General features: G+C 47.6%; 1 protein-coding gene and 1 long non-coding RNA gene across 12 annotated transcripts in view; one reads left to right on the top strand and one right to left on the bottom strand.

The window, feature by feature from the left end:
• Positions 1-4520, top strand: part of LOC107126795 (uncharacterized) — a 61827-nt gene extending 57307 nt beyond the window's left edge. For all 4 annotated transcript variants that reach the window (XR_012420783.1, XR_012420784.1, XR_010579629.2 and 1 more), the window contains 2 exons: positions 601-721; positions 3400-4520. This is a non-coding gene — a long non-coding RNA (uncharacterized lncRNA). The remainder of the gene's footprint in view (positions 1-600; positions 722-3399) is intronic.
• The window catches only part of P2RX7 (purinergic receptor P2X 7), a 55413-nt gene extending 33879 nt beyond the window's left edge, over positions 1-21534 (bottom strand). For all 8 annotated transcript variants that reach the window (XM_005572426.5, XM_065524912.2, XM_074008084.1 and 5 more), the window contains exon 1: positions 21319-21534. In XM_005572426.5, the coding sequence (XP_005572483.3) occupies positions 21319-21443 (125 nt within the window). In that variant the 5' untranslated portion in view covers positions 21444-21534. The remainder of the gene's footprint in view (positions 1-21318) is intronic.
• Between the last annotated feature and the right edge of the window lie 1461 nt (positions 21535-22995).

The following is a 22995-nucleotide window of genomic DNA, read 5'->3' as shown; positions in this document are numbered from 1 at the left end:
GGAGGATGCAGGCACTTCCGTTCCAATCCTAGCTCTGCTGCATGACTTGCTTCCATGTGACTTGTTTTCCCTCTCTGGACAATGGGAAGAATAGTCATACCTGCCTCATGGATTGCGAGGATGAAATGAGAGATGTCTGCAAACTCCTTTGCCCAGTATCTGGCACCTAGTGAGGACTTGCCACAGGAAAGCTACTGCCCCCAATCCTACTCTTTAATGTTCTCTAACATGGACCCTCATAGATAGGACAGCTTCTCAAGTCAGAAAGTCCCGCCCCGGTAGGTTCGCCAGCTTTGTCTGGAGGTTCAGTAACACATCAGCACCTTCCAGTCTAAGACAGTGTCTGGTGCATTTTCAGAAACACCTACCTGCTTTATCAATAACATTAAAAATGGCAACTACTCTCTCTCTCTTTTTTTTTTTTTTTTGAGACAGAGTTTTGCTCTTGTTGCCCAGACTGGAGTGCGATGGTAGGGATCTCGGCTCACTGCAACTTCCACCTCCCAGGTTCAAGTAATTCTCCTGCCTCAGCCTCCCAAATAGCTGGGATTACAGGCGTGAGACACTGCGCCCAGCCTCTCTTTTTTTTTTTTATTCCAGAGAAAGGGCCTTGCTCTGTCACCCAGGCTGGCGTGCAGTGGCGTGGAGCTCACTGCAGCCTCCAACTCCCGAGCTCAAGTTGATCCTCCCACCTCAGCCTCCTGAGTAGCTGGAACTACAGGTATGTACCACCACATTCAGCTAGTTTTTATTATTTTTTATAGAGAGGGGCGGTGGTGGGGGTGGTCTCTTTATGTTGCCCAGGCTGGTCTCGAACTCTTGGCCTCAAGTAATTCTCCTGCCTCAGCCTCCCAACACGTTGTGGTTACAGGTGTGGGCCACTGCACCAGGCTGCAGGAGCTGCTCTTTCTTGAGCACTTCATAAGTGCCAAGTGCTCTACATGCACCATCTCCTTTAACCCTCACAACAGTAGGAGATAGTTACCGGGATTACCGGCATTCACCACCGCACCCAGCCTAAAGGGTTTGTTTTATTGTTTTTTTGAGATGGAGTCTTGCTCTGTAGCCCAGGCTGGAGTGCAGTGGCACCATCTCAGCTCACTGCAACCTCTGCCTTCCAGGCTCAAGTGATTCTCCTGCCTCAGCCTCCTGAGTAGCTGGGATTACAGGCGCATACCACCACACTTGGCTAATTTTTGTATTTTTAGTAGAGACAAGGTTTTGCCATGTTGGTCAGGCTGGTCTTAAATGCCCAACCTCAAGTAATCCACCCACCTCAGCCTCCCAAAGTGCTGGGATTACAGGTGTGAACCACCACGTCTGGCTAATTTTTCTATTTTTAGTAGAGACAAGGTTTCACCATGTTGGTCAGGCTGGTCTTGAATGTCTAACCTCAAGTGATACACCCGCCTTGGCCTCCCAAAGTGCTGGGATTACAGGCATGAGCCACTGCACCCAGCCCTAAAGGGTTCGTTTTAAATGTTTTGTTTACTCATTCAGACTTTACTTATTTAGTCCCTTCTCTCTGCCCAGCTGCTGAGTGATATTAGCAAGTCTAAGATAAGCTGACCTTGGGAAGCTGAGACAGAGTGGGCCAAGACTCAGTCCCAGCTGTTCTCCACCTTGGCTGTGTAACCACCCAGGGAGCTTTCAAAATTGCAGGTCCCCAGTCCCATCCCTGGAGACTATGATTCCATGGGTCAGGGGAGTTATCCAGATACCCACATATTTTTTAAAAGTTCCCAAGTGATTCTAATGCATAGCCAGGGCTGAGAACCACTAGTAGGCTCCTGAAAAGACAGCTCAGGTTTGACAATAGCAAGTACATTTGAAGAAGAGCATTCCCCATGACCCAGCAATACAACTCTTATGTATGTGCCCTAGGGAAACTCTTGTACAGTGCCGGAGGAGCTATGGGCCAGAATGTTTCTGCAGCATTGCTTGTAAGAGGGAAAGCAGGAAATAACCTAAATGTACTCAAACAACGAATGGATAAATAAATTGTTGGATTTATACAATGAGATGCTTTGGGCCAGGCACAGTGGCTCACACCTGTAATCCCAGAACTTTGGTTGGCCGAGGTGGGTGGATCACCTGAGGCCAGGAGTTCGAGGCCATCCTGGCCAATATGGTGAAAACTCGTCTCTACTAAAAATAAAAATTAGCTGGGTACGGTGGCGTGAGCCTGTAATCCCACCTACTCGGGAGGCTGAGGCAGGAGAATCACTTGAACCTGGGAGATGGAGGTTCCAGTGAGCTGAGATCGTGCCACTGCACTCCAGCCTGGGCGACAAGAGCGAAGCTCCGTCTCAAAAAACAAAACAAAACAAAACAAAAAACAAAGAACAAAAATTTGCTGGGTGTGGTGGCACAAATGTCAAATTCAGGATTTCTTTTAGGCTGGGCATGGTGGCTCATGCCTGTAATCCCAGCACTTTGGGAGGCTGAGGCAGGTGGATCATCTGAGACCCTGGGTTCGAAACCAACCGGCCAACATGGCAAAACCCCATCTCTACTAAAAATACAAAAATTAGTCAGTTGTGGTGGCATGTGCCTGTAGTCCCAGCTACTCCGGAGGCTGAGGCAGGAACCCGGGAGATGGAGGTTGCAGTGAGCCGAGATGGCACCACTGCACTCCAGCCTGGGTGATAGAGTGAGACTCCGTCTCAAAAAGAAAAAAAAAAAAGGATTTTGTTTAGAGATGGAGTCTTGCTATGTTACCTATGCTGGAACACAGTGGCCATTTCACAGGTGCAGTTAGCACACTACAGCCGCAAACTCCTGGGCTCAAGTGATCCTCCCAGTAGGATGTTTATAAAACAAAAGGAAAGAGAATGGGATGAAGGATGAGTTTGCAGGGAGCAAAACTGGATTAGTAATGCTTTATTTCTTAACTTGGATGGTGGTACGTGGGTGTTATATTATTCACAGTATATTTTAGTATTTCTATAACGTTTATTTATTACTTATTTGAGATGGAGTCTCACTCTGTTGCCCAGGCTGGAGTGCAATGGTGCAATCTCGGCTCACTGCAACCTCTGCTTCCCAGGTTCAAGCGATTCTCCTGCCTCAGCCTCCCAAGTAGCTGGGATCACAGGCACCCACCATCATGCCCAGTAATTTTTGTATTTTTAGTAGAGACAGGGTTTCCCCATGTTGGTCAGGGTGGTCTTGAACTCCTGACCTCAGGTGATCCACCCACCTTGGCCTCCCAAAGTGTTGGGATTACAGGTATGAGCCACTGCACACAGCCAACACTTATTTAAAAAGAAGGATTTTCAAGAAAGATGTTGGGGTAAGAGATCCAGATTTGAGACCCAATCAGCACATATGAGATAGAGCTATTAAATAGAATTCCATAGACAAATATGATAACACTTGCTCAATAATACATTTCAGCCCAGCATCCCAACACACACATGGTGTGTGCAGCGCTCTCATATTGGATGTTGCAGTGTTCTCCTGGAACAACACTCGGTCATGTGACCCACCATTTGGGAAGCTCAATTCTGATCTCTCATGTTCATTCCAGAACAGGCAACATATGATCGATCATCCTTAATGGAATCAGGCCCTCTCCTAAACAGAAAACCTGTCTCTGTGTCATAATGAACATGTAAATTTTAAAAATTAAAATACTTCAGAGCTGCATCAAAGACAAAAAGGGAATGAAAGTGAATTTGCACACTTTACCTGTCGGGGGGATACCGTGATCATGAAAGTGAGTTTGTGGTGTCCTCCTTTTGGAAAGAAAGTGCTAATGACCATCCCAGAAATACTCTCCCAACCTTGCTTGGTGACTAAGGCAAGCCATGTCACCCCTCCCGGTGGTCGGTTTAATCTCTGAATGAAGAGAGAACTCCCAGCCTCCCCAATCCCCATGACCTTTTTGCTCTAAGAGGCTATAATGTTATTCATTCTGTAGCAGGCAAAGCCGCTGGTGCCTGGAGCTAACAGGAGTGTGAAGAACCTAGGGATTTCACTGGGCTGGGGAGGATGGGTAAGTTGTGGGGTGGGGGGTGGTGGTGTGCGCACATAGTCGCAGCTACTTGTTAGACCAAGGTAGGAGGATCCCTTGAGCCCGGGAGTTCAAGACAAACCTAGGCAACACAGTGAGACTTCAGTCTCTAAAAAAGAAGACGAAGAACAAAGCTGGAAAGATCCTGGGAAGTAGAAGAGAGCTAATGGGAGGGAAGCCAGGGCCATTGGCTGGCTCTGGTTTGGCTGTGTCCCCACCCAAATCTCATCTTGAATTGTAGCTCCCATAATTTCCATGTGTTGTGGGAGGGGCCTGGTGGGAGATCACTGAATCATGGGGCGGTTTCCCCCATACTGTTCTCATGGTAGTTAATACATCTCATGGGATCCGATAGTTTTATAAGAGGTTTCTTCTTTTGCTTGGCTCTCATTCGCTTTTTGCCTGCCACCATGTAAGACATGCCTTTTGCCCTCTGCCATGATTGTGAGGCCCCCCCGGCCATGTGGAACTGTGGGCCCATTAAACCTCTTTTCTTTATAAATTACCCGGTCTTGGGTATGTCTTTATTGGCAGCATGAGAACAAACTAATACAGCCATCAAGGAGCATTCACAGGCACGTCTTGCTGAGGAGGAGCCATGGAGTGGCAGGGAAATAAGGATGGAGGGTGAGGTTGGGCCCATGGGACCCTCAGGCTGCTTGCTCTGGACCCACCAAATGGAGATGAAGGTGCCCATCACAAAGTCATTCTTCAGAGCCTCAGTCCACATGCTCTGAACATGAGTGACTGTCACAGACTTACACTGGCATCATAGGTGGGATGGGCCCCATGCCAGCACAGTTAGATTGTTCTTCAAGCTCTGCAGGCACGACCTGCCTTTCAGCAAAGTTCCTCTCCGCCTGACAGCCCCTGGGCTTCCAGAGCAAAGGTAACATCAGAGGGCTGAACCCCTAAAGTGTATCCCTTGTATCTCTTAGTTCACGCCTAACCCAGGCAAACAAACATCTTCATGGACCCCTAAAGAACGGTAGCACCAGGCACTGTGCCTGCAGTGCGGCACAGAGAAGCTTGGTGTGCAGCCTCTGCATCTCTTATCTAAAATCCCAAGAGGAGAATCTGATCAGGTCCATCGCTGGTCCACCTGACCATGGTGGGGGCTCAGCAAGGGGCGAGGACCCAAGAGATGCTCTGAGAAGAAAGTTGGGGGGAGCCAGCACCCCCAAGGCAAGTTAAATCCTGATTGTATTAGTTTCTGGTTGTTGCTCTAACAAATTACCACAAACTTAGTGGCTTTCAACAACACTAATTTATTCTTTTGCAGTTTTGGGGGTCAGATTCCTAAAGTCAGTCTAACAGGGTAAAAATCAAGGGTTAAAAAGAAAAAATGTAAGTTAAGATCACAGCTAGGTGCAGTGACTCACGCCTGTAACTCCAGCACTTTGGGAGGCTGAGGCAGGTGGATCATTTGAGATCAAGAGTTTGAGACCAGCCTGGGCAACATGGCGAAACCACTAAAAATGCAAAAATTAGCCAGGTGCGGTGGTGAGCGCCTATAATCCCAGCTACTTGGGAGGCTGAGGTGGGAGAATCGTTTGAACCTGGGAGGCGGAGGTTGCAGTGAGCCAAGATTATGCCATTGCACTCCAGCCTGGATGACAGAGCAAGACTCTGTCTCTAAATAAATAAATAAATAGAAAGATCCCAGTACAAGTCATTCCCATAGGCAATGGGAGTGTCTTCTAGATATCTCTTGATGTCCACACCTAGACACATGAGTAGATATACTGATGTTACAAACATGGCTGCAGGCTGTTTTGTAACTTGTTCTTTTTACTCAACAATACGTTATTAATTCTTTCTATGACAGTAAAGATCTATCTGTGATAAAGATAGATCTGTGATACACAGTCATTCTCAGTGGCTAAAGAGTATCCTAGTGTTGAGATTGAACATATGAAACGGCCCATTTTGACTGGGTGCGGTGGCTGACGCCTGTAATCCCAGAACTCTGGGAGGCCGAGAAAGGCAGATCACTTGAGGCCAGGAGTTCAAGACCAGCCTGGCCAACATGGTGGAAACCCCATCTCTACTAAAAATACAAAAATTAGCTGGGCATGGGGGTGCACACCTGTAATCCCAGCTACTTGGGAGGCTGAGGCAGGAGAATTGCTTGAACCCGGGAGGCAGAAGTTGCAGTGAGCCAAGATTGTGCCACTGCACTTCAGCCTGGTGACAGAGTGAGACTGTCTCAAAAACAAACAAAACTGCCCATTTTGCGTTTTGTAGGCCATAGCTATAGAATATAGGCAGTTCCATACGGTTCAAGCTAAAAGGTACATTGTGATAATTTGCCAACCAGCCTTCAGGGATGGATAATTACTGGAACCTTTGTTCAATTTTCCCAATTATAAACATTTTTGGTAACCCTAATATAGTCCTTACCATATGCCAACCACTCTTCTAAGTCCATTTTGCTAACATATATTAACTCTTGCAATCCTTACTCTCCCCCACCAAAAACGAAAGCAAAACCAAAAACAAACAAACAAAAAAACCCCAACTCTCTAAGGAAGGTACTAGTATTACCCCCACCTGATAGCTAAATAAACTGTGGAATGAATGAAGTGAGAAGCTTGTCCAAGGCCACGTAGTAAATAGCAGCACCAGCTCCAAACACAGCCACGTGGCTTCGCAGCCTCAGCTTTCTTAAATGCTACAGTAAATGGAATTCTTTTTCCAACATCCTTTTCAAATGTTCATTGCTGGTGTAAAAAAAACACCACACAATTAATTTTTGTGTGTTGATCTTGTTCCTTGCAACTTGACTGCAGTGGTTTCTTTGCTCTAACAGTTTTCTTGTGAATTCTTCGGAATTCTCCCTATATGGGATGGTGCCACCTGTAACTAAAGATAGTTTTACTTCATCCTTTCCCATCTGGATGCCTATTATTGCTTTTTCTTGCCTAATTGCTCTGGCTAGAACTTCCAGTACGATGTTTAACAGCAGTGGTAAACGTGGGCATCCTTGTCCTGTGCCTGATCTCAGGGACAGGCACTCATGCTGTGCTCCTAACCACTGTGTTTACTGTCTGTTCACCCCGCATTCATGTTGCCAGGAGTCCCTGCACAAGCTTCTTCTCACACCTGAGGCATTAAGTCCATAGGACAACTTCTGGGTCAAAGGGTGTGCACATTTTATATTTGAGTTCATTTTCCCAAATCACAAAAGCTTGAACCATTTCATGCTTCTATCAGCAAAGCAAGAGTGTGCACACTGCCTCTTCAGAGGGGCTTGGCCCAGCTCAGTGGCTCACGCCTGTAATTCCAGCACTTTGGGAAGCTGAGGCAGGCGGATCACTGGAGGTCAGGAGTTCAAGACCAGCCTGGCCAACATGGTGAAACCCCGTCTCTACTAAAAATACAAAAAATAACCAGGCATGGCGATGTGTGCCTGTAATCCCAGCATTCGGGAGGCTGAGGCAGGAGAATCGCTTGAAACCAGGAGGCAGAGGTTGCAGTGAGCCGAGATCGCGCCATGCCCTCCAGCCTGGGCGACAGAGTGAGACTCCATCTCAAAAAGAAAAAAAAAAAAGAGGGGCTTGACAAATAAGAGGACTGTCATGTGAACTTGGCTGGGACAGTAGAGGGTCTGGTAGCCAGGCTGGGAGCACATGGCCCATAGGATGGGGGCTGTGAGTTTGAAGAAGAGGAGAGACACAGTAGCAGTGTGCAGCCATTTGAAGAGTAGAAGAGGGACGCAAGGCAGAACTCTAACCAAAGGCGAAAGTTACAGGGAGCTAGACTGTGGTTCAGTATAAGGAAGAAATGTCTAACAGGGCAGTCCCAGAGCAGAACAAGCTTTCCTTGTGGTTGCTGCTGGTGATGGTGAGGAAGATGATGAAGATAATTTTCATTTACCCCATCAACTTCCCTTTCTCTCCTGTCCCATTTCCATCTGCATTTAAACATCATTTCTCCTCTTAAAAATGCCTCCCCTCCCCAGCTTAATCCCTCCTACCACCACTCCATGCCTCCTTTCTTTATAGCCAAGTCCCTTGAAAGAGTGAGTCACCAGGCCGGGTGCGTTGACTCACAGCTGTAATCCCAGCACTTTGGGAGGCTGAGGCAGGTGGATCACCAGCCTGGCCAACATGGTGAAACCCCGTCTCTACTAAAAATACAAAAAATTAGCTGGTGTGGTGGCACATGCCTGTAATCCCAGTTACTTGGAGGGCTGAGGCAGGAGAATCGCTTGAACCCGGGAGGCGGAGGTTGCGGTGAGTGGAGGTCACACCATTGCACTCCAGCCTGGGCAATAGAGAAAGACTGCGTCTCAAATAACTTTAAAAAAAAAGAAAAGAAAAAGAAAGGGTGAGTCATCACATCCACTTCCGCATCTCAATTCACTCACTCCTCTACCCATTCCAGTCTGGCTCCCACCCCCATCCCTTCTCTAAAGCCTCTCTTGCCAAGTAAACAACAACGTCATTGTCACTAAATCCAATAGATACACGACGGACCTGATCGTGCTGGAATTCTCAGCAGCAGTTGACACTGACTGTGACCATGCCCCACTTCCCTCACCTCCTTCCCTTAGCTTGCAGGAATCCACTTGTGCCTGACTTTCATTGGATCTCTGTGGCTACCCTTCTTAGAATCTTTTGGGGATTTCTGTGCTCCCACCCCTTAAAGGTTAGCACTCCTCGGGGGTGTGTTCTAGGCCCTTTTGCTTTCTCATCTGCGTCTCTTGCTGGTCGGTTGCAGCTTCTTCCAGGGTTCTGGTTGCCATCTATATGCTGGTGATATAGAAACCTACATCTCAGCTCCAGATTTATATATCCAACCACCCATTCAACATCTCCATTGTACATTCCATAGACACCTCAAACTCAATGCCTTCAGTTCTGACCTCATCTTCCACACCAAATTGGCTGTTTCTCCTGCATTTCCTACCCCAGCAAGCTATTCCAGCACCCATCAGTTGCCCAAGCCAGAAGCATGGCACATTCCTTGACTCCTCCTCTCCCTCTTGTCCACCCACCTGTTCAGTTGCCAAATCCTACTGTTTCACTTCCTAATATTGCTCAAATTCACCTACTTCTCTCTTCTGCCTCTATCACCTCCTCAGTCCAGGTCACCATCAGCTCTCAGATCTGGACATCCCAATAGTCACCTCAATGGCCTCCGTTCCTCCAGTCTCACCCTGTCCCCTCCACTCTCCACACTGCAATACTTTAGTGAGAGCATGACTCTGGAGTGAGGTTCAATTTCAGCTCTACCGTTTACTGGCTACACGACCTTGGGCAAGTGACTTAACCTTTCTGAGTCATTGTTTCTTCTTCTGTAATAAGAGGATATTAGGGCTGGGTGCAGTGGCTCACGCCTGTAATCCCAGAACTTTGGGAGGCCAAGGCGGGTGGCTCGTTGGAGGTCAGGAGTTCAAAACCAGCTTGGCCAACATGGTGAGATCCCATCTCTACTGAAAATACAAAAATTAGCCAGGTGTGTTGGTGCACATCTGTAATCCCAGCTACTCAGGAAGCTGAGGTAGGAGAATCGCTTGAATCCGGGAGGTGGAGGTTGAAGTGAGGTGTGATCATACCACTGCACTCCAGCCTGGGCGACAGAGCGAGACTCCGTCTCCCCCGCAAAACAAGAGGATATTAGTATTCTATTGGGCAGGGTTTCTAGTTCTAAACAACAGAATTCACTCTGCTGAGTTTAAGAAGAAAGATTGTCCAGAAAAGACAAATCTCCAGAGGCAGAGAGTAGATTCATGGTTACCTGGGTTGAGCAACCACGGTGGGGAGTGACTGTTAATGGATGTGAGGACTCTTACTGGGCTGATGAAATGTTCTGAAACTGGATTGTGATGATGGTTGCACAACTTGGTAAATTTACTAAAAGTCATTGAAATGCATATTTAAAACAGACGATTTTATGATATGTAACTTATACCTCAAAAAAGTTGTAAAAAGAGACTTTTTTTTTTTTGAGATGGAGCCTCGCTCTGCCACCAGGCTGGAGTGCAATGGCGTGACCTCGGCTCACTGCAACCTCTGCCTCCTGAGTTCAAGCAATTCTCCTGCCTCAGCCTCCCAAGTAGCTGGGATTACAGGTGCCCCGACCATACCCAGCTAATTTTTGTATTTTTAGTAGAGACGGGGTTTCACCATGTTGGTCAGGCTGGTCTCGAACTCCTGACCTCAGGTGATCCACCCACCTCGGTCTCCCAGAGTTCTGGGATTACAGATGTGAGCCATCGTGCCTGACTGATACTATTTTTTTTTGAGATAGGGTCTCGCTCTGTCACCCAGGCTGGACTACAGTGGCACAAACACAGCTCACTTCAGCCTCACCCTCCCAGGATCAAGCAATCCCTCCACCTCAGCCTTCCCAGTAGCTGGGACTACAGGCATGCAGCACCATGCCTGGCTAATTTTTTTTTTTGAGACAGAGTTTCACCTGTCGCCCAGGCTGGAGTGCAGCAGAGTGATTTCAGCTCACTGCACCCTCCGCCTCCTAGGTTTAAGTGATTCTCCTGCCTCGGCCTGCCAAGTAGCTGGGATTACAGGCACCTGCCACCACGTCTGGGTAATTTTTTTTTTTTTTTTTTTTTTTAGTAGAGATAGACTTTCACCATGTTGGCCAGGCTGGTCTCGAATGAACTCCTGACCCCAAGTGATCTGCCCACCTGGGCCTCCCAAAGTGCTGGGATTACAGGTGTGAGCCACCATGCCCAGCCATCTTTTTTTTTTTTTTTGAGATGAAGTCTCGCTCTGTCCCCCAGGCTGGAGTGCAGTGGCATAATCTTGGCTCACTGCCCTCTCTGCCTCCCAGGTTCTAGCGATTCTTTTGCCTCAGCCTCCTGAGTAGCTGGGACTACAGGCACATGCCCAGCTAACTTTTGTATTTTTAGTAGAGATAGGGTTTCACCATGCTGGCCAGGCTGGTCTCAAACTTCCGACCTCAAGTGATCTGCCTGCCTCAGCCTCCCAAAGTGCTGAGATTACAGGCATGAGCCACTGCACCCGGCCAAAGTTAACGATTTTGAGATGGCGAGAGGACCTCGTGTCATCCAGGTACGCCCTAAATGCCATTACACACGTCCTTATAAGAGACAGGCAGAAGGAGATTTGACACATACAAAGAGGAGAAGGCCATATGAAAACAGGGCAGAGAGGTCTGAAGATGCTGGCCTTGGCTGGGCACAGCAGCTCCCGCCTGTAATCCCAGCACTTTGGGAGGCTGAGGCAGGAGGATCACGTGAGCCCTGGTGTTCAAGACCAGCCTGGGCAAGATGGCGAGCCTCCATGGTATGGTAGAGTTGACCTGACCCAATCACATGAGCCCCTTAAAACCAGAGAGTATTCTACTTGTCCCAGGAGAGAAGTCAGAGCTTTGAAGCATGAGAACAATGCATTGTGTCATAGTAGGCTTGGAGACAGAGGGGACCACGTGGCGGGAAATATGGGAGGACTTCAGAATCTGAGAGTGGCCCCAGGCTGACAGCCAGCGAGGAGCAGAGCCCAGTCCTGCAGCCTCAAGGCATTGAATTTTGCCAACAACAAAAATGGGGTTGGAAGTGAATTTTCCCCAGAGTCTACAGACGGGAACTCAGCCCGCTGGCACCTTGGTTTAGGCTTGTGGGACTATGTTAGTTTCCACTGCTGTGTAACAAATAGAAACTAATCCAGCCTCAGACACCCCTTATTCCATAGGGCAGCTCACAGTGTGCAGTGGGAGTGGGGCCCTCTAAGGCAGGGTCCAAGGAAGGGGATCCCCTATTGTATGGGTCAAAGAGCAGTACTTCTCTCCATTCCTGAATTTGAAATCTGCGCACGCCCAGCATCCTGTGTTATTCCTTGTGTATCAAAATGTTGCCTGGGGCATATGTTTGGAAAGCTCAGGTCTCCTGTTGTGTCCTGGCCACAAGGGAAGCTGGGACATTCAGCTGTGACATGGATTGGGGGGGTGGAACTCATAACACAGAGCATTCCCTAAACATGGTCAGGCTGTTCAGGTCATGATCACCCACTCCCACAACCAGTCTTCCAGGATTATGCAGGAGGATCAAATAGGCCAATACATTTCACATGCTAAGAACAGACCCAGCACATGCTAAGTCCTCAGCAGTACTCAGTAGGTGCTATATTTCAAGCAGAATGATCTTTCTAAAATGAAAATATGAGCATAGAACCCTTCCTGTTTTCTGTATGTTTGAATATTTTCTAATAAGATGCTGGGGACTAAGGGGACAGCTCTCCATGCTTTCTAGTGCCTGCGGGATGCAGCTTAAGGCGCTCCATGATCCGGCCCCTGCTGGCTTCCCCAGCCCGGCTTTCTCTGCCACTGCACCGGCCAGCTGTGGGCCTGTGAAAAAGCCAGACAAACTATTCCTTCCTCTTCCCAACACTGTGCTACCCACGCAGAGGGGCTGGGAGGCTCCAGTCCAGGGTGGGAGGCTGGGCTGGGGTGGCATCCCCAGAGGCCTGTGGGTGCAGGAGAGAAGCCTCCATCATTACCCCTTGAAACAAGAAAATCAGACACGGCGGCAGCTTTTTGTAAGGCTACAACCATTCATTTGAAAGAACCATGCTTATCTTTTGAGATGATGTGCTTCCAGCTATTTTGGTGTTTTGGTGTTAGACATGAAAAAAAGGATGCGGATAGATGGTAGTAGGCAGGTGTTTTAATTGCTTGTCTGATATCCTTTATTTATTTATTTATTTGTTTATGTATTTATTTTTGAGATAGGGTCTTGCTCTGTTGCCCAGGTGGCAGTGCAGTGGTATGATTTAGGCTCACTGCAACCTCTGCCTGCCGGGTTCAAGTAATTCTCCTGCCTCAGCCTCCCAAGTAGCTGGGATTACAGGTGTGTGCCACCATGCCTGGCTAATTTTTTTTTTTTGAGACGGAGTCTCACTCTGTCGCCCAGGCTGGAGTGCTGTGGCGTGATCTCGGCTCACTGCAAGCTCCGCCTCCCGGGTTCACGCCATTCTCCTGCCTCAGCCTCCCGAATATAGCTGGGACTATAGGCCCCTGCCACCACGACCGGCTAATTTTTTTGTATTTTTAGTAGAGATGGGGTTTCACCGTGTTAGCCAGGATGGTCTCGATCTCCTGACCTCGTGATCCGCCCACCTCAGCCTCCCAAAGTGCCAGGATTACAAGTGTGAGCCACCGCGCCCGGCCATGCCTGGCTAATTTTTGTATTTTTAGTAGAGGCAGGATTTCGCCATGTTGGCCAGGCTGGTCTGGAACTTCTAACCTCAGATGATCCGCCTGCCTCAGCCTCTCAAAGTGTTGGGATTACAGGCTTGAGCCACCGCGCCTGGTCCTTTATTTATTATTAGTTTTTATTACATAAGTATTTTAAGACAGGGTCTGTCTGTCACCGAGCCACAGCTCACGGCAGTCTCCACCTTTGCCTGGCCTCCTTCACAGCGCCATGTTAGTCCTCAAGCCTCTCCTTGGTCTTCTTCAAGTTGGTAAAAGGCATCATCGTACCTCAGGAACCCAGAGTCATCTTTCACCTCCTAGCAAATCTGTCGGTTCTGCCTCCGAAATACATCCCGGCTTTGTCCACCTGTCTCCAGCTCTGCCATCCCATTTTAGCCCAAGCCTCTGTCTCCTCACATCTGGTGACTCCAGGAATCTTCTCACTGGTCCCTCACCATCATTCTTGTCCCACCACACTCTATGCTCTGCATAGTGACCCATAAGGCTTCTGGAAACATGAGTCAGATGCTTTCACTTCTCTGCATAACACTTTTCAGTGGCTTCCCATGGCACTGAAAATCAAATTGCAACTCTTCAGCCAACCTGCCCTCAGCTCTGGCTGCTCCCTCCTCTCTCCCCAGGTTCAGGGACATGCCGTCCTTGCTGTTCCTCTTGTGTTTCCAGATCTTTGCATTTACTGTTCTCTTCATACTGTGTGTCACGTGGTTGGATTCTTCTCCTCCTACGGGGTCACTTCCCGAACTGGGTTATCTCTGACCCTCCCCCTCAAGCTCTAGCACATCACCCAGGTGTCAGGGTTTGGATGAGAATGTGGCAGACCTCCTGCTTCTACTTCTCTGAAGACGGTCAAGGGCAGGCCGGGCAAGGGTGGCTCACACCTGTAATCTCAGCATTTTGGGAAGTCAAGGCGGGAGGCTCACTTGAGGCCAGGAGTTCAAGACCAGCCTAGCCAACATGGCAGAACCCCATCTCACTAAAAATACAAAAATTATCTGGGTGTGGTGGTGCGTGCTTGTAGTCCCTATTAGGGAGGCTGAGGCAGGAGAATCGCTTGAACTCAGGAGGTGGGAGTTGCAATGAGCCAAGATTGTGCCACTGCACTCCAGTCTGGGTGACACAGGGAGACTCTTGTCTCAAAAAAAAAAAAAAAAAAGATGGTCAGAGGAGCCATGCTTGGGATGGATTTGGATTTGCTGCTCCTGGTGCCTGGTGCCTCCCTGGCCTCTGTGCTGGGCTCGCTTCGACTCAGCTGGAGGAGGCCCAGACTCACAGCTTTGTGGCCACTCGCTGGGAAACAGGTGTTCGGCCAGGAGCTCCATTTTAACAGCCACAAACTAGCCTAGCAGCACCATCTCCATGGCGACAGCCAGCCTGGGACCAGGAATGACAGCACAGGCTCACTGTTGGCACCAGTGGAGGCTGACTGGGCAGTGGAGAAGCAGCAGCTCCGAGTGGAATTGTTTTCTGTGCCTCTTTCAATCTTCCTTAGTCTTCTGTGGCCATTGGAAAAGCTTCTGCGAGGACTGGTCTCCAGGAAAGAGGGAAATCCTCCAAAGAGAATGCAACCATCATTTATTCCTTTGCTTGAAGTCTTCCCATGGCTTCTCAACCCACTCAGAATAAAATCGAAAGAATTCTCCAGCCGGGTGCGGTAGCTCATGCCTGTAATTTCAGCACTTTGAGAGGCCGAGGTGGGCAGATCACCTGAGGTCAGGAGTTCGAGATCAGCCTGGCCCACATGTTGAAACCCCATCTCTACTAAAAATACAAAATTAGCTGGGTGTAGTGGCATGCACCCATAGTCCCAGCTACTGGGGAGACTGAGGTGGGAAAATCATCTGAGCCCGGGAGGTCGAGGCTGCAGTGAGCCAAGATCATACCACTGCATTCCAGTCTCGGTAAACAGAGTGATAACCTGTCTCAAAAAATAAAAAATAAAAATAAAAAAGAATTCTCCAAGGTGGTGCCATCATAGGCGGCTTGGTTTAAGCAACAGCTTGGTGGTCAAAGAAACCAAATAGTAGTAAAGTACCAAGGTGAGCTGGCAGCCTCCGTAGGCCAAGCAGCACGTCCAAGATGAGGAGCAGGGCTCCTGGTGGGACGGAGGAAGGGGCCAACGTAAGAATAGGAGCTCAGCAATTGCCCAGATAGAGTCTCCACAGCCCAGCTGCAGGGCTGAGACAAGCCAGGACTACAGAAGTAGATTTCAGAAATCCCTAATTTCTGGTTTTTGGAAAGACCTTGTAATGGATCACTGATTTTTGTCTGCCTACCCTCCCCACTTCCTTTTCCCATTTTGTCTGGTAACAGAATCTTCCTTCCTAAGGAAAATCCACTGGATGTGGTTCAGGTAGGGCTCACACGGCTCCCTTGTCTTCTACCTACTTCCTGCCACGGGAGCCAGCACGTGACCCAGGCCGGCCAATCGGATGACACCTTGGCCATGACCACAGTGATTGATTCAGGGATGGATCTGTAACTCACATCTGATCAATCAGAGTCTTTCCTGGGACTTTCCTAGCACAGCTATCAAGAAAGACTTGTTTACTCCTCTAAGGTTGTTAAAAGAAGAGAATGTGAGGATATCTTGCGACATAGAGAGCTGTTGAAGAAGGAAGCCAAATAGAAGCAAATGGAGCCAGGATGTAGGGAGAGGGAGCCGTCCTGATGACATAGTTTGAACTCTTATCTTCATTCATGTTCGAGGATCGCACCATCTCTTCAACTGCCCAGTTACATGATCCAATAAATTCCCCTTTGAGGCTTTGTGGTTAACATAAGTTGGGTTTCTGTCACTTACTGCCCAAACGATCCTGGCCGACACAGACCTGCTTAGCATGCTATCTACACAGACCTCCAACACAAACTCCTCTTGTAGCTGCATCCCTGCCTTTGACTCCAGATCTGAACTTGGTTGTGAGAATAAGAGAAGCTGAACAGCCTCTCGGTTAATTTCCCCCATAACCAGTCCCTGCTTTGTATCCTATTTTCAATAACTGAGGCCCTGTCTCCTTATCCTGGCTCTTAGTCCTTCCAGCCCCAGTAGGAACACCTGGTCAGAACATGTCACTTGCTGCTGTGTCCTGAACATTGCTCGAGCCTGTCTGGATTTCCACCTATGGTCCACACCGGTCCTACTTGATGCAAACTACATTCCCCAATTCCTATGCCCCATGGGTCTACCCATTTCACAGATGGCTAAGTCATGGTTACATGAAGTTAAGGCTTCACAGTGCAACTTAAGGCAGCATTTCCCAAACTGTACTGTGAGACTCCATTTGGCCATTTAGTGAGATGTTAATAGATAGTCCATTAACCAAGAGGGAAAAAGCAAAGCTGGCGATAGTTTTTTCTTCCATTTTATATTTTAAAATATAAACAGTAGTTTATGTGAAGGTTATCTTCTTCTTTTTTTTTTTTTTTTTTTTTTTTTGAGATGGAGTCTCACTCAGTCGCCCAGGCTGGAGTGCAGTGGCGCGATCTCGGCTCACTGCAAGCTCTGCCTCCCGGGTTTATGCCATTCTCCTGCCTCAGCCTCCTAAGTAGCTGGGACTACAGGTGCCCGCCACCATGCCCGGCTAATTTTTTGTATTTTTAGTAGAGACAGGGTTTCACCGTGTTAGCCAGGATGGTCTCGATCTCCTGACCTCGTGATCTGCCCGCCTCGGCCTCCTAAAGTGCTGGGATTACAGGTGTGAGCCACCGCACCTGGCCGGTGAAGGTTATCTTCTAAAGTTGGCACTTAAGATGAAAATCATGGCTCGTCAAAATGGCCTTTTAAACCCTTAAATTGTCCACAAAGCATAGCAAATGCCTCCCACTTCCCAGTGGGTCCGCTGGAGCCAATTTTGCCTCCAGCTCTAGAACAAGTTGCTGTTTTGACAGTTTCGCTCCAGGTGAAGATGAAGGAGTTGACTTATTTTAGGGGTCACATGGCTGAAAAATATGTACCCAGATTAATAAGTAGAGCAGCAAGATGCTCGCTAAAAAGCATGTGGGAACAGAGATTGATGGAGGGAACCCCAGATGCCAGTATCCCGTCTCACACCTACTCCAGGGAACCCGGTTGCTGAATCATTGCATTATTTATATTGTTCTCTCTCTCCATGTCCCCATGGAACATGTATCACTGAATCTGAGGGAGTTAAATACATGTAAGTTATGATTTCACCATGTGAAAGAAAAATATTTATCATTACAAGGTGTTCTCATAGTAATCTCTTTTTAGAAAATTTCTTATTATACAATAATCTACTTTTAAGAAATTGAAGGCTGGGCATGGTGGCTCACACCTGTAATCCCAGCACTTTAGGAGGCCAAGGCGGGTGGATTGCTTGAGCTCAGGAGTTCAAGACCAGCCTGGACAACTATGGTGAAACTCTCTCTACCAAAAATACAAAAAATTAGCTGGGCGTGGTGGTGTACACCTGTAGTCCCAGCTACTTGAGAGGCTGAGGTGGGAGGATTGCTTGGGCCTGGGAGGCGTAGGTTGCAGTGAGCTGAGATCGTACCACTGCACTACAGCCTAGGTGACAGAGTGAGCCCTCATCTCAAAAAAAAAAGGAAAAAGGAATTGCTGGCCCGACACAGTGGCTCATGCCTATAATCCCAGCACTTTGGGAGGCCAAAGCAGGAGGATCACTTGAGGCCAGGAGTTTGAGACCAGCCTGAGCAACATACGGAGACCCCCATCTCTACAAAACAGATAAAAAATTAGACATCATGGCATGTGCCTATGGTTCCCGCTACTTGGGAGGATGAGGCGGGAGGTCACTTGAGCCTGAGAAGTTGAGGCTGTGGTGAGCTGTGATCATGCCACTGCACTCCAGCCTAGGGCGACACAATGAGACCCTGTCTCTAAAAGAGAAAGAAATAAAGACTGTATGCTGAACCCAAGAATGTCAGGAAGTCCCATCACCTGCTACATGAAAGTGTGACATGCAATCTATGTATTAATGCAGAAGGGGGCATTTACTAATTATGCTCTTTACCATTGGTCATATGATAGCTGGTTTAAGTAATATGTCTTATTTTAGATTTCAGCACATATATATATATACACAAATATATAAAAATATAAATATATAACTATATATAAATATATAAAAATATATATAAATATATATTAAATATATATATAATTAGTAGAAATGACAAAACCCTGTTTCCACTAAAAATACTATTTTTATATATATTACATATATATTTTTTGAGACAGAGTCTTGCTCTGTGGCTCAGGTTGGAGTGCAGTGGTGCAATCTCAGCTCATTGCAACCTCCGCTTCCTGGGTTCAAGCGATTATCCTGCCTCAGTCTCCCAAGTAGCTGGGATTCCCACCACCATGCCTGGCTAATTTTTGTATTTTTAATACAGATGGGGTTTCCACCACGTTGGCCAGGCTGGTCTCAAACTCCTGACCTCAAGTGACCTGTCTGCCTTGGCCTCCCCAAGTGCTGGAATTACAGGCATGGGCCACCATGCCCGACCCAGCATATATGTTTACCATTCAATATTTGTTGAACGGTAAACATATGAATCAAATAATAATAATCCTAATAATAGCATTATTAATAGTAAGAACTAACACTTAATCAGGGATTGCTATATGCCATATATTTCTCAAACAGCTTTGCATTTATTAGTTCATTTAATATTCCTATCAACAATGCTCCCTGTTTTACAGATGATGAAACCAAGGCTCAAAGAAGTGAAGGATTTTTGAATCCACATTTCCAGATCTCAAATGCTGAACTTGGATGTGATTACTTTGAGGGTCAGAGCAGAGGATGTATATAAAAATACATACGTGTATTTTATATACATATATATTATATAATCAAAAAGATTATTATTATTATTACTTTGAGATGGAGTCTTGCTCTGTCACCCACACTGAAGTGCAGTGGCTCGACCTCGGCTCACTTCAACCTCCGCCTCCGGGTTCAAGCGATTCTCCTGCCTCAGCTTCCTGAGTAACTGGGATTACAGGCGCCCGCTACCATGCCCCGCTAATTTTTGTATTTTTAGTAGAGACGGGGTTTCACCATATTGGCCAGGCTGGTCTCAAACTCCTGACTTCATGATCCACCCGCCTCAGCCTCCCAAAGTGTTGGGATTACAGGTGTGAGCCACCGCTCCCGGACTCAGAAAGATTATTTTTAAAAATAGATACCAGCTGTTATCCTATGTCAGTCATCATGATAAGGGCTGCTCATGCCTTTTTTTTTTTTTTTTTTTTTTTTTTTTTTGGTTGTCACAACCCTACGACCAGATGCAGAAACTGAGGCTCTGAGAAATTAATGACTTGGCCCAGAAGACATAGCCAGTATTATGAAAAAAGTTACCCTAACTCTTAGTAAACTACACTGCCACTGTCTATAGATAAAAGTTGCCTCCATCATCATTATCAATCAGCACAGGAAATAAGAGGCACTCACCATCAGGGAAATTCAAATCACAACCACAGTGAACTACCACTTCACACCCACTAGCATGGCTATAATAAAAAAGACAGACAACTGGCCAGGCGTGGTGGCTCACGCCTGTAATCCTAGCACTTTGGGAGGCCAAGGTGGGCGGATCACTTGAGGTCAGGAGTTCAAGACCAGCCTGGCCAACATGGCGAAACCACGTCTCTACTAAAAATACAAAAATTAGCCAGGAGTGGTGACGCACACCTGTAATCCCAGCTACTTGGGAGGGTGAGGCAGGATAATCGCTTGAACCGGGGAGGTGGAGGTTGCAGTGAGCTGAGACTACGCCACTGCACTCCAGCCTGGGCAACAGAGCAAGACTTCATCTCAAAACAAAAACAAAACAACAGCAACAAAACCCAAAAAGACAGATGATAACAAGCATTGGTGAGGATGTGGAGAAACTGGACCTCTCATACTCTGCTGATGGGGATGTAAAAAACTGCAGCTGCTGTGAAATTCAGCTCCACCTTTCCCCCAAAGGTGAAGCATAGTTAACGTATGACCCAGCAATTTTATTCTTAGGTACATAATCAAGAGAAAGGAGAATATATGTGTAAAACCTTGTACACAAATGTTCGCGTGGCATTATTCATAATAGCCAAAAAAGGACACAACCCCAATGTCCATCAGTGGATGAATGGATAGATAAAAGTGGTCTATCCATGCAATGGAATATTACTCAGCCATAAAAAGGAATGAAGTATCAGCCAGGTGCAATGGCTCACGCCTGTAATCCTGACACTTTGGGAGGCCGAGGCAGGCAGATCACTTGAGTCCAGGAGTTTGAGGCCAGCCTAGACCACATAGTGAGACCCCGTCTCTTAAAAAAAAATTGAATGAAGTATCAACACAGGCTACAACATAGATGAGCATTGAAAACATGCGAAGTGCAAACAGCCAGGCACAAAGGCTGTGTGATTCCCTTTATATGAAATGTCCAGAATCGGCAAATCCATACAGGCAGAAAGTAAACTGATGGGTGGGAAGGAGGAGGAACAGTGTTGGAAATTATGGCCAAGGAGTGTGGGATTCCTTTTGAGTCGATGAAAATTGATTGTGGGGATGGTTGCACAACTCTGTGAATAATCTGAAAATCATCAAATGGTACGCTTTAAATGGGTAAATTGTATGGTGTATAAATTATATCTCAGTAAGTTTCTTTTAGAAAAAACAAAAACCAAAAATCAGGGCCTTCCTGACATTGGTGAAGACCTAAAGTTATAATACATTTTCAAGCCTGGTGCTATTCCTCCCAAGCACGGTGACTCAGATGCCAGCACGATCACCAGGTGTGCCCTGAGATCCTCGCCTCCTCCCTGGGGATCCAGGGTGTTGCCCTGCGCTTTCCCACCTTCCCCAGGCGTGCCCTGCCCTGCTCGCCCTGGCAGGCCTGGAGTAGAGCAGACAGGAATCCTGTTCCGTGGCTTCCTTCTGCTGCAGCCTGGCACCGTTTCCTCTTGCCTGCTGCTGCTGCTTCCTCCCTCCCGCCCAGCTTGCTGAGAGCACGTCTCAGATTCGAAAACCATATGAGATTCAGACTGTGCACCTGAAGCTGCCCCCTGGGGCTTTCTGTGCTGTCGGCCACTGCAGAGATCTGGATCCTCCTCACATCCCACTTACCTAACGTAGGAAAAGACGATCACGTGGAAGAACCACTTAATGGTGCCATAATTCATGCTCTGGATCCGAGTGACTTTGGTCGTCTCATACTGGAAAACATCACTGCAGCTGCAGCAGGCCGGCATGGTGACAGGCTCCGTCCCTGCGCGGAGCTGGACCAGAGCTCTACTCTTCCTGATGGGGCCACAGCAAGCCCCCTCCCAGTAACTGCAAGATGAAACGTACTGATTTTTAGCAGGAGCCTTTAACTTCAAGCTCCTCCAATGACTGCAGAGTTGGGGCGGGCCCTGGCAGTTGCCCCAGATGCGGCTGCGATAAACAAGAAGAGCCAAGTCCTACGGGCCTGGCTGGCAGATGACCTCGCCCCAGCTGGCCTCCCCCAGATGCCTACACAAAGATGGTGTTCAGAGGATGGACATTTTTAGAATTCTCTCTTTCCCCCCTTTCCTTTCACTTTTTTGGTTTTCATTTCTGTTGGAAGAAAGGGGTAGCCGTGCAAATGTCACAAGACCCGGAGCTTCCATTGTGCCTCAGAAAAGGGCTGAGATCTTTCCATTGCCTGAAGCCCCACTCAGAGATTGATTCATTCATTTCTACAACCCTTTATTCAGCCCCTGATGTATAGGAGCTCTGAGTAAATGAAGATCTCCCTCTCTTCTTCCGCCGCCCCTTATAATACTCTGGTCTGCAGTTGGTGGGGGACATCAGATTTGCAGGGGTAGGCGTGGTGGGGGTGGAGGGGCTTTATTTTTCTGCCAGATCTTTTGTGCTTGACCCTCTGAGTTACTCTCCACCCTGCTCTGCACCCCGGAAGGTCAACCCATGACCTAGACCTGAATCAGCTGAAGATCACCAGGGACACAGTGGCAGTCCAACAAAGTTAGGTTTATTGACCTATTCAGTGAGGGACACCACCCACCAGAAGAGCTACAGCACATCACCAAACAAAGGGAGACAGCGATTTATTATAGGATTCCGAGGAAAGTGGAGTTTAGATAAAATCTAAATGAAGCCATGTTTTGATAGACTACGAGCACAACAGGTTTGTACAAAGCAGTCAACGTCAAGTCTGGATTGCAAAGAGGACCCAGGGCCCTGCTTCCTAGGAAGCAACATAGCTAAGATAAATGTCAAATGTGTCCAGAAACTCTTTATCTGAAGCTCTGCTCCTGAGTTGTAAATTGAGGCTGCTTCCCTGTGTCAAGATGACTTAGATCCTCCAGGCAAAATTGGAATATTTCAGTCTTGGTCATGTAATTTCAAACAGCAAAGTTTCTGAAGGTGTCTGATTTTAAAGGACAATGTTTCAGCAGTCACTCAAAGATGCTGGGTTGTATTATCACTTGACAGCTACAGAGAAATACTGTTCCCTGTTGTCTTTACAGCTGGCTTGATCTATTTCTGTTATTCCAGCCTGCTAAGTGGCCGGGTAGATTTTTAGTTTTTCAGTCTAAACTTATCGTACTTTCCCACCCATACAAACTGCATCAGGGTTCCCCTCACCCTCTGGCTTCCAGTTCAGGAGACTGGAGAGCAGTGAGGATGGACGTGACTCCCTGGCCCTGCCCTTCTCAGTTGCATATAGGCGGGGCTTCTGGGCACCACTCCCTCCTTTAGTCCTGAGAGTGGTAAGGGCTCCCCACTCTTGCCAGCCCCAGGCAGCTCACTATCCCCTAT

Source organism: Macaca fascicularis, chromosome 11 (assembly GCF_037993035.2).
Source record: "Macaca fascicularis isolate 582-1 chromosome 11, T2T-MFA8v1.1".
In the NCBI taxonomy this organism is placed as follows: Eukaryota; Metazoa; Chordata; class Mammalia; order Primates; family Cercopithecidae; genus Macaca; species Macaca fascicularis.
Note: the sequence above shows the minus strand (reverse complement) of the source record. Positions and strands in the feature narration are given on the sequence as shown.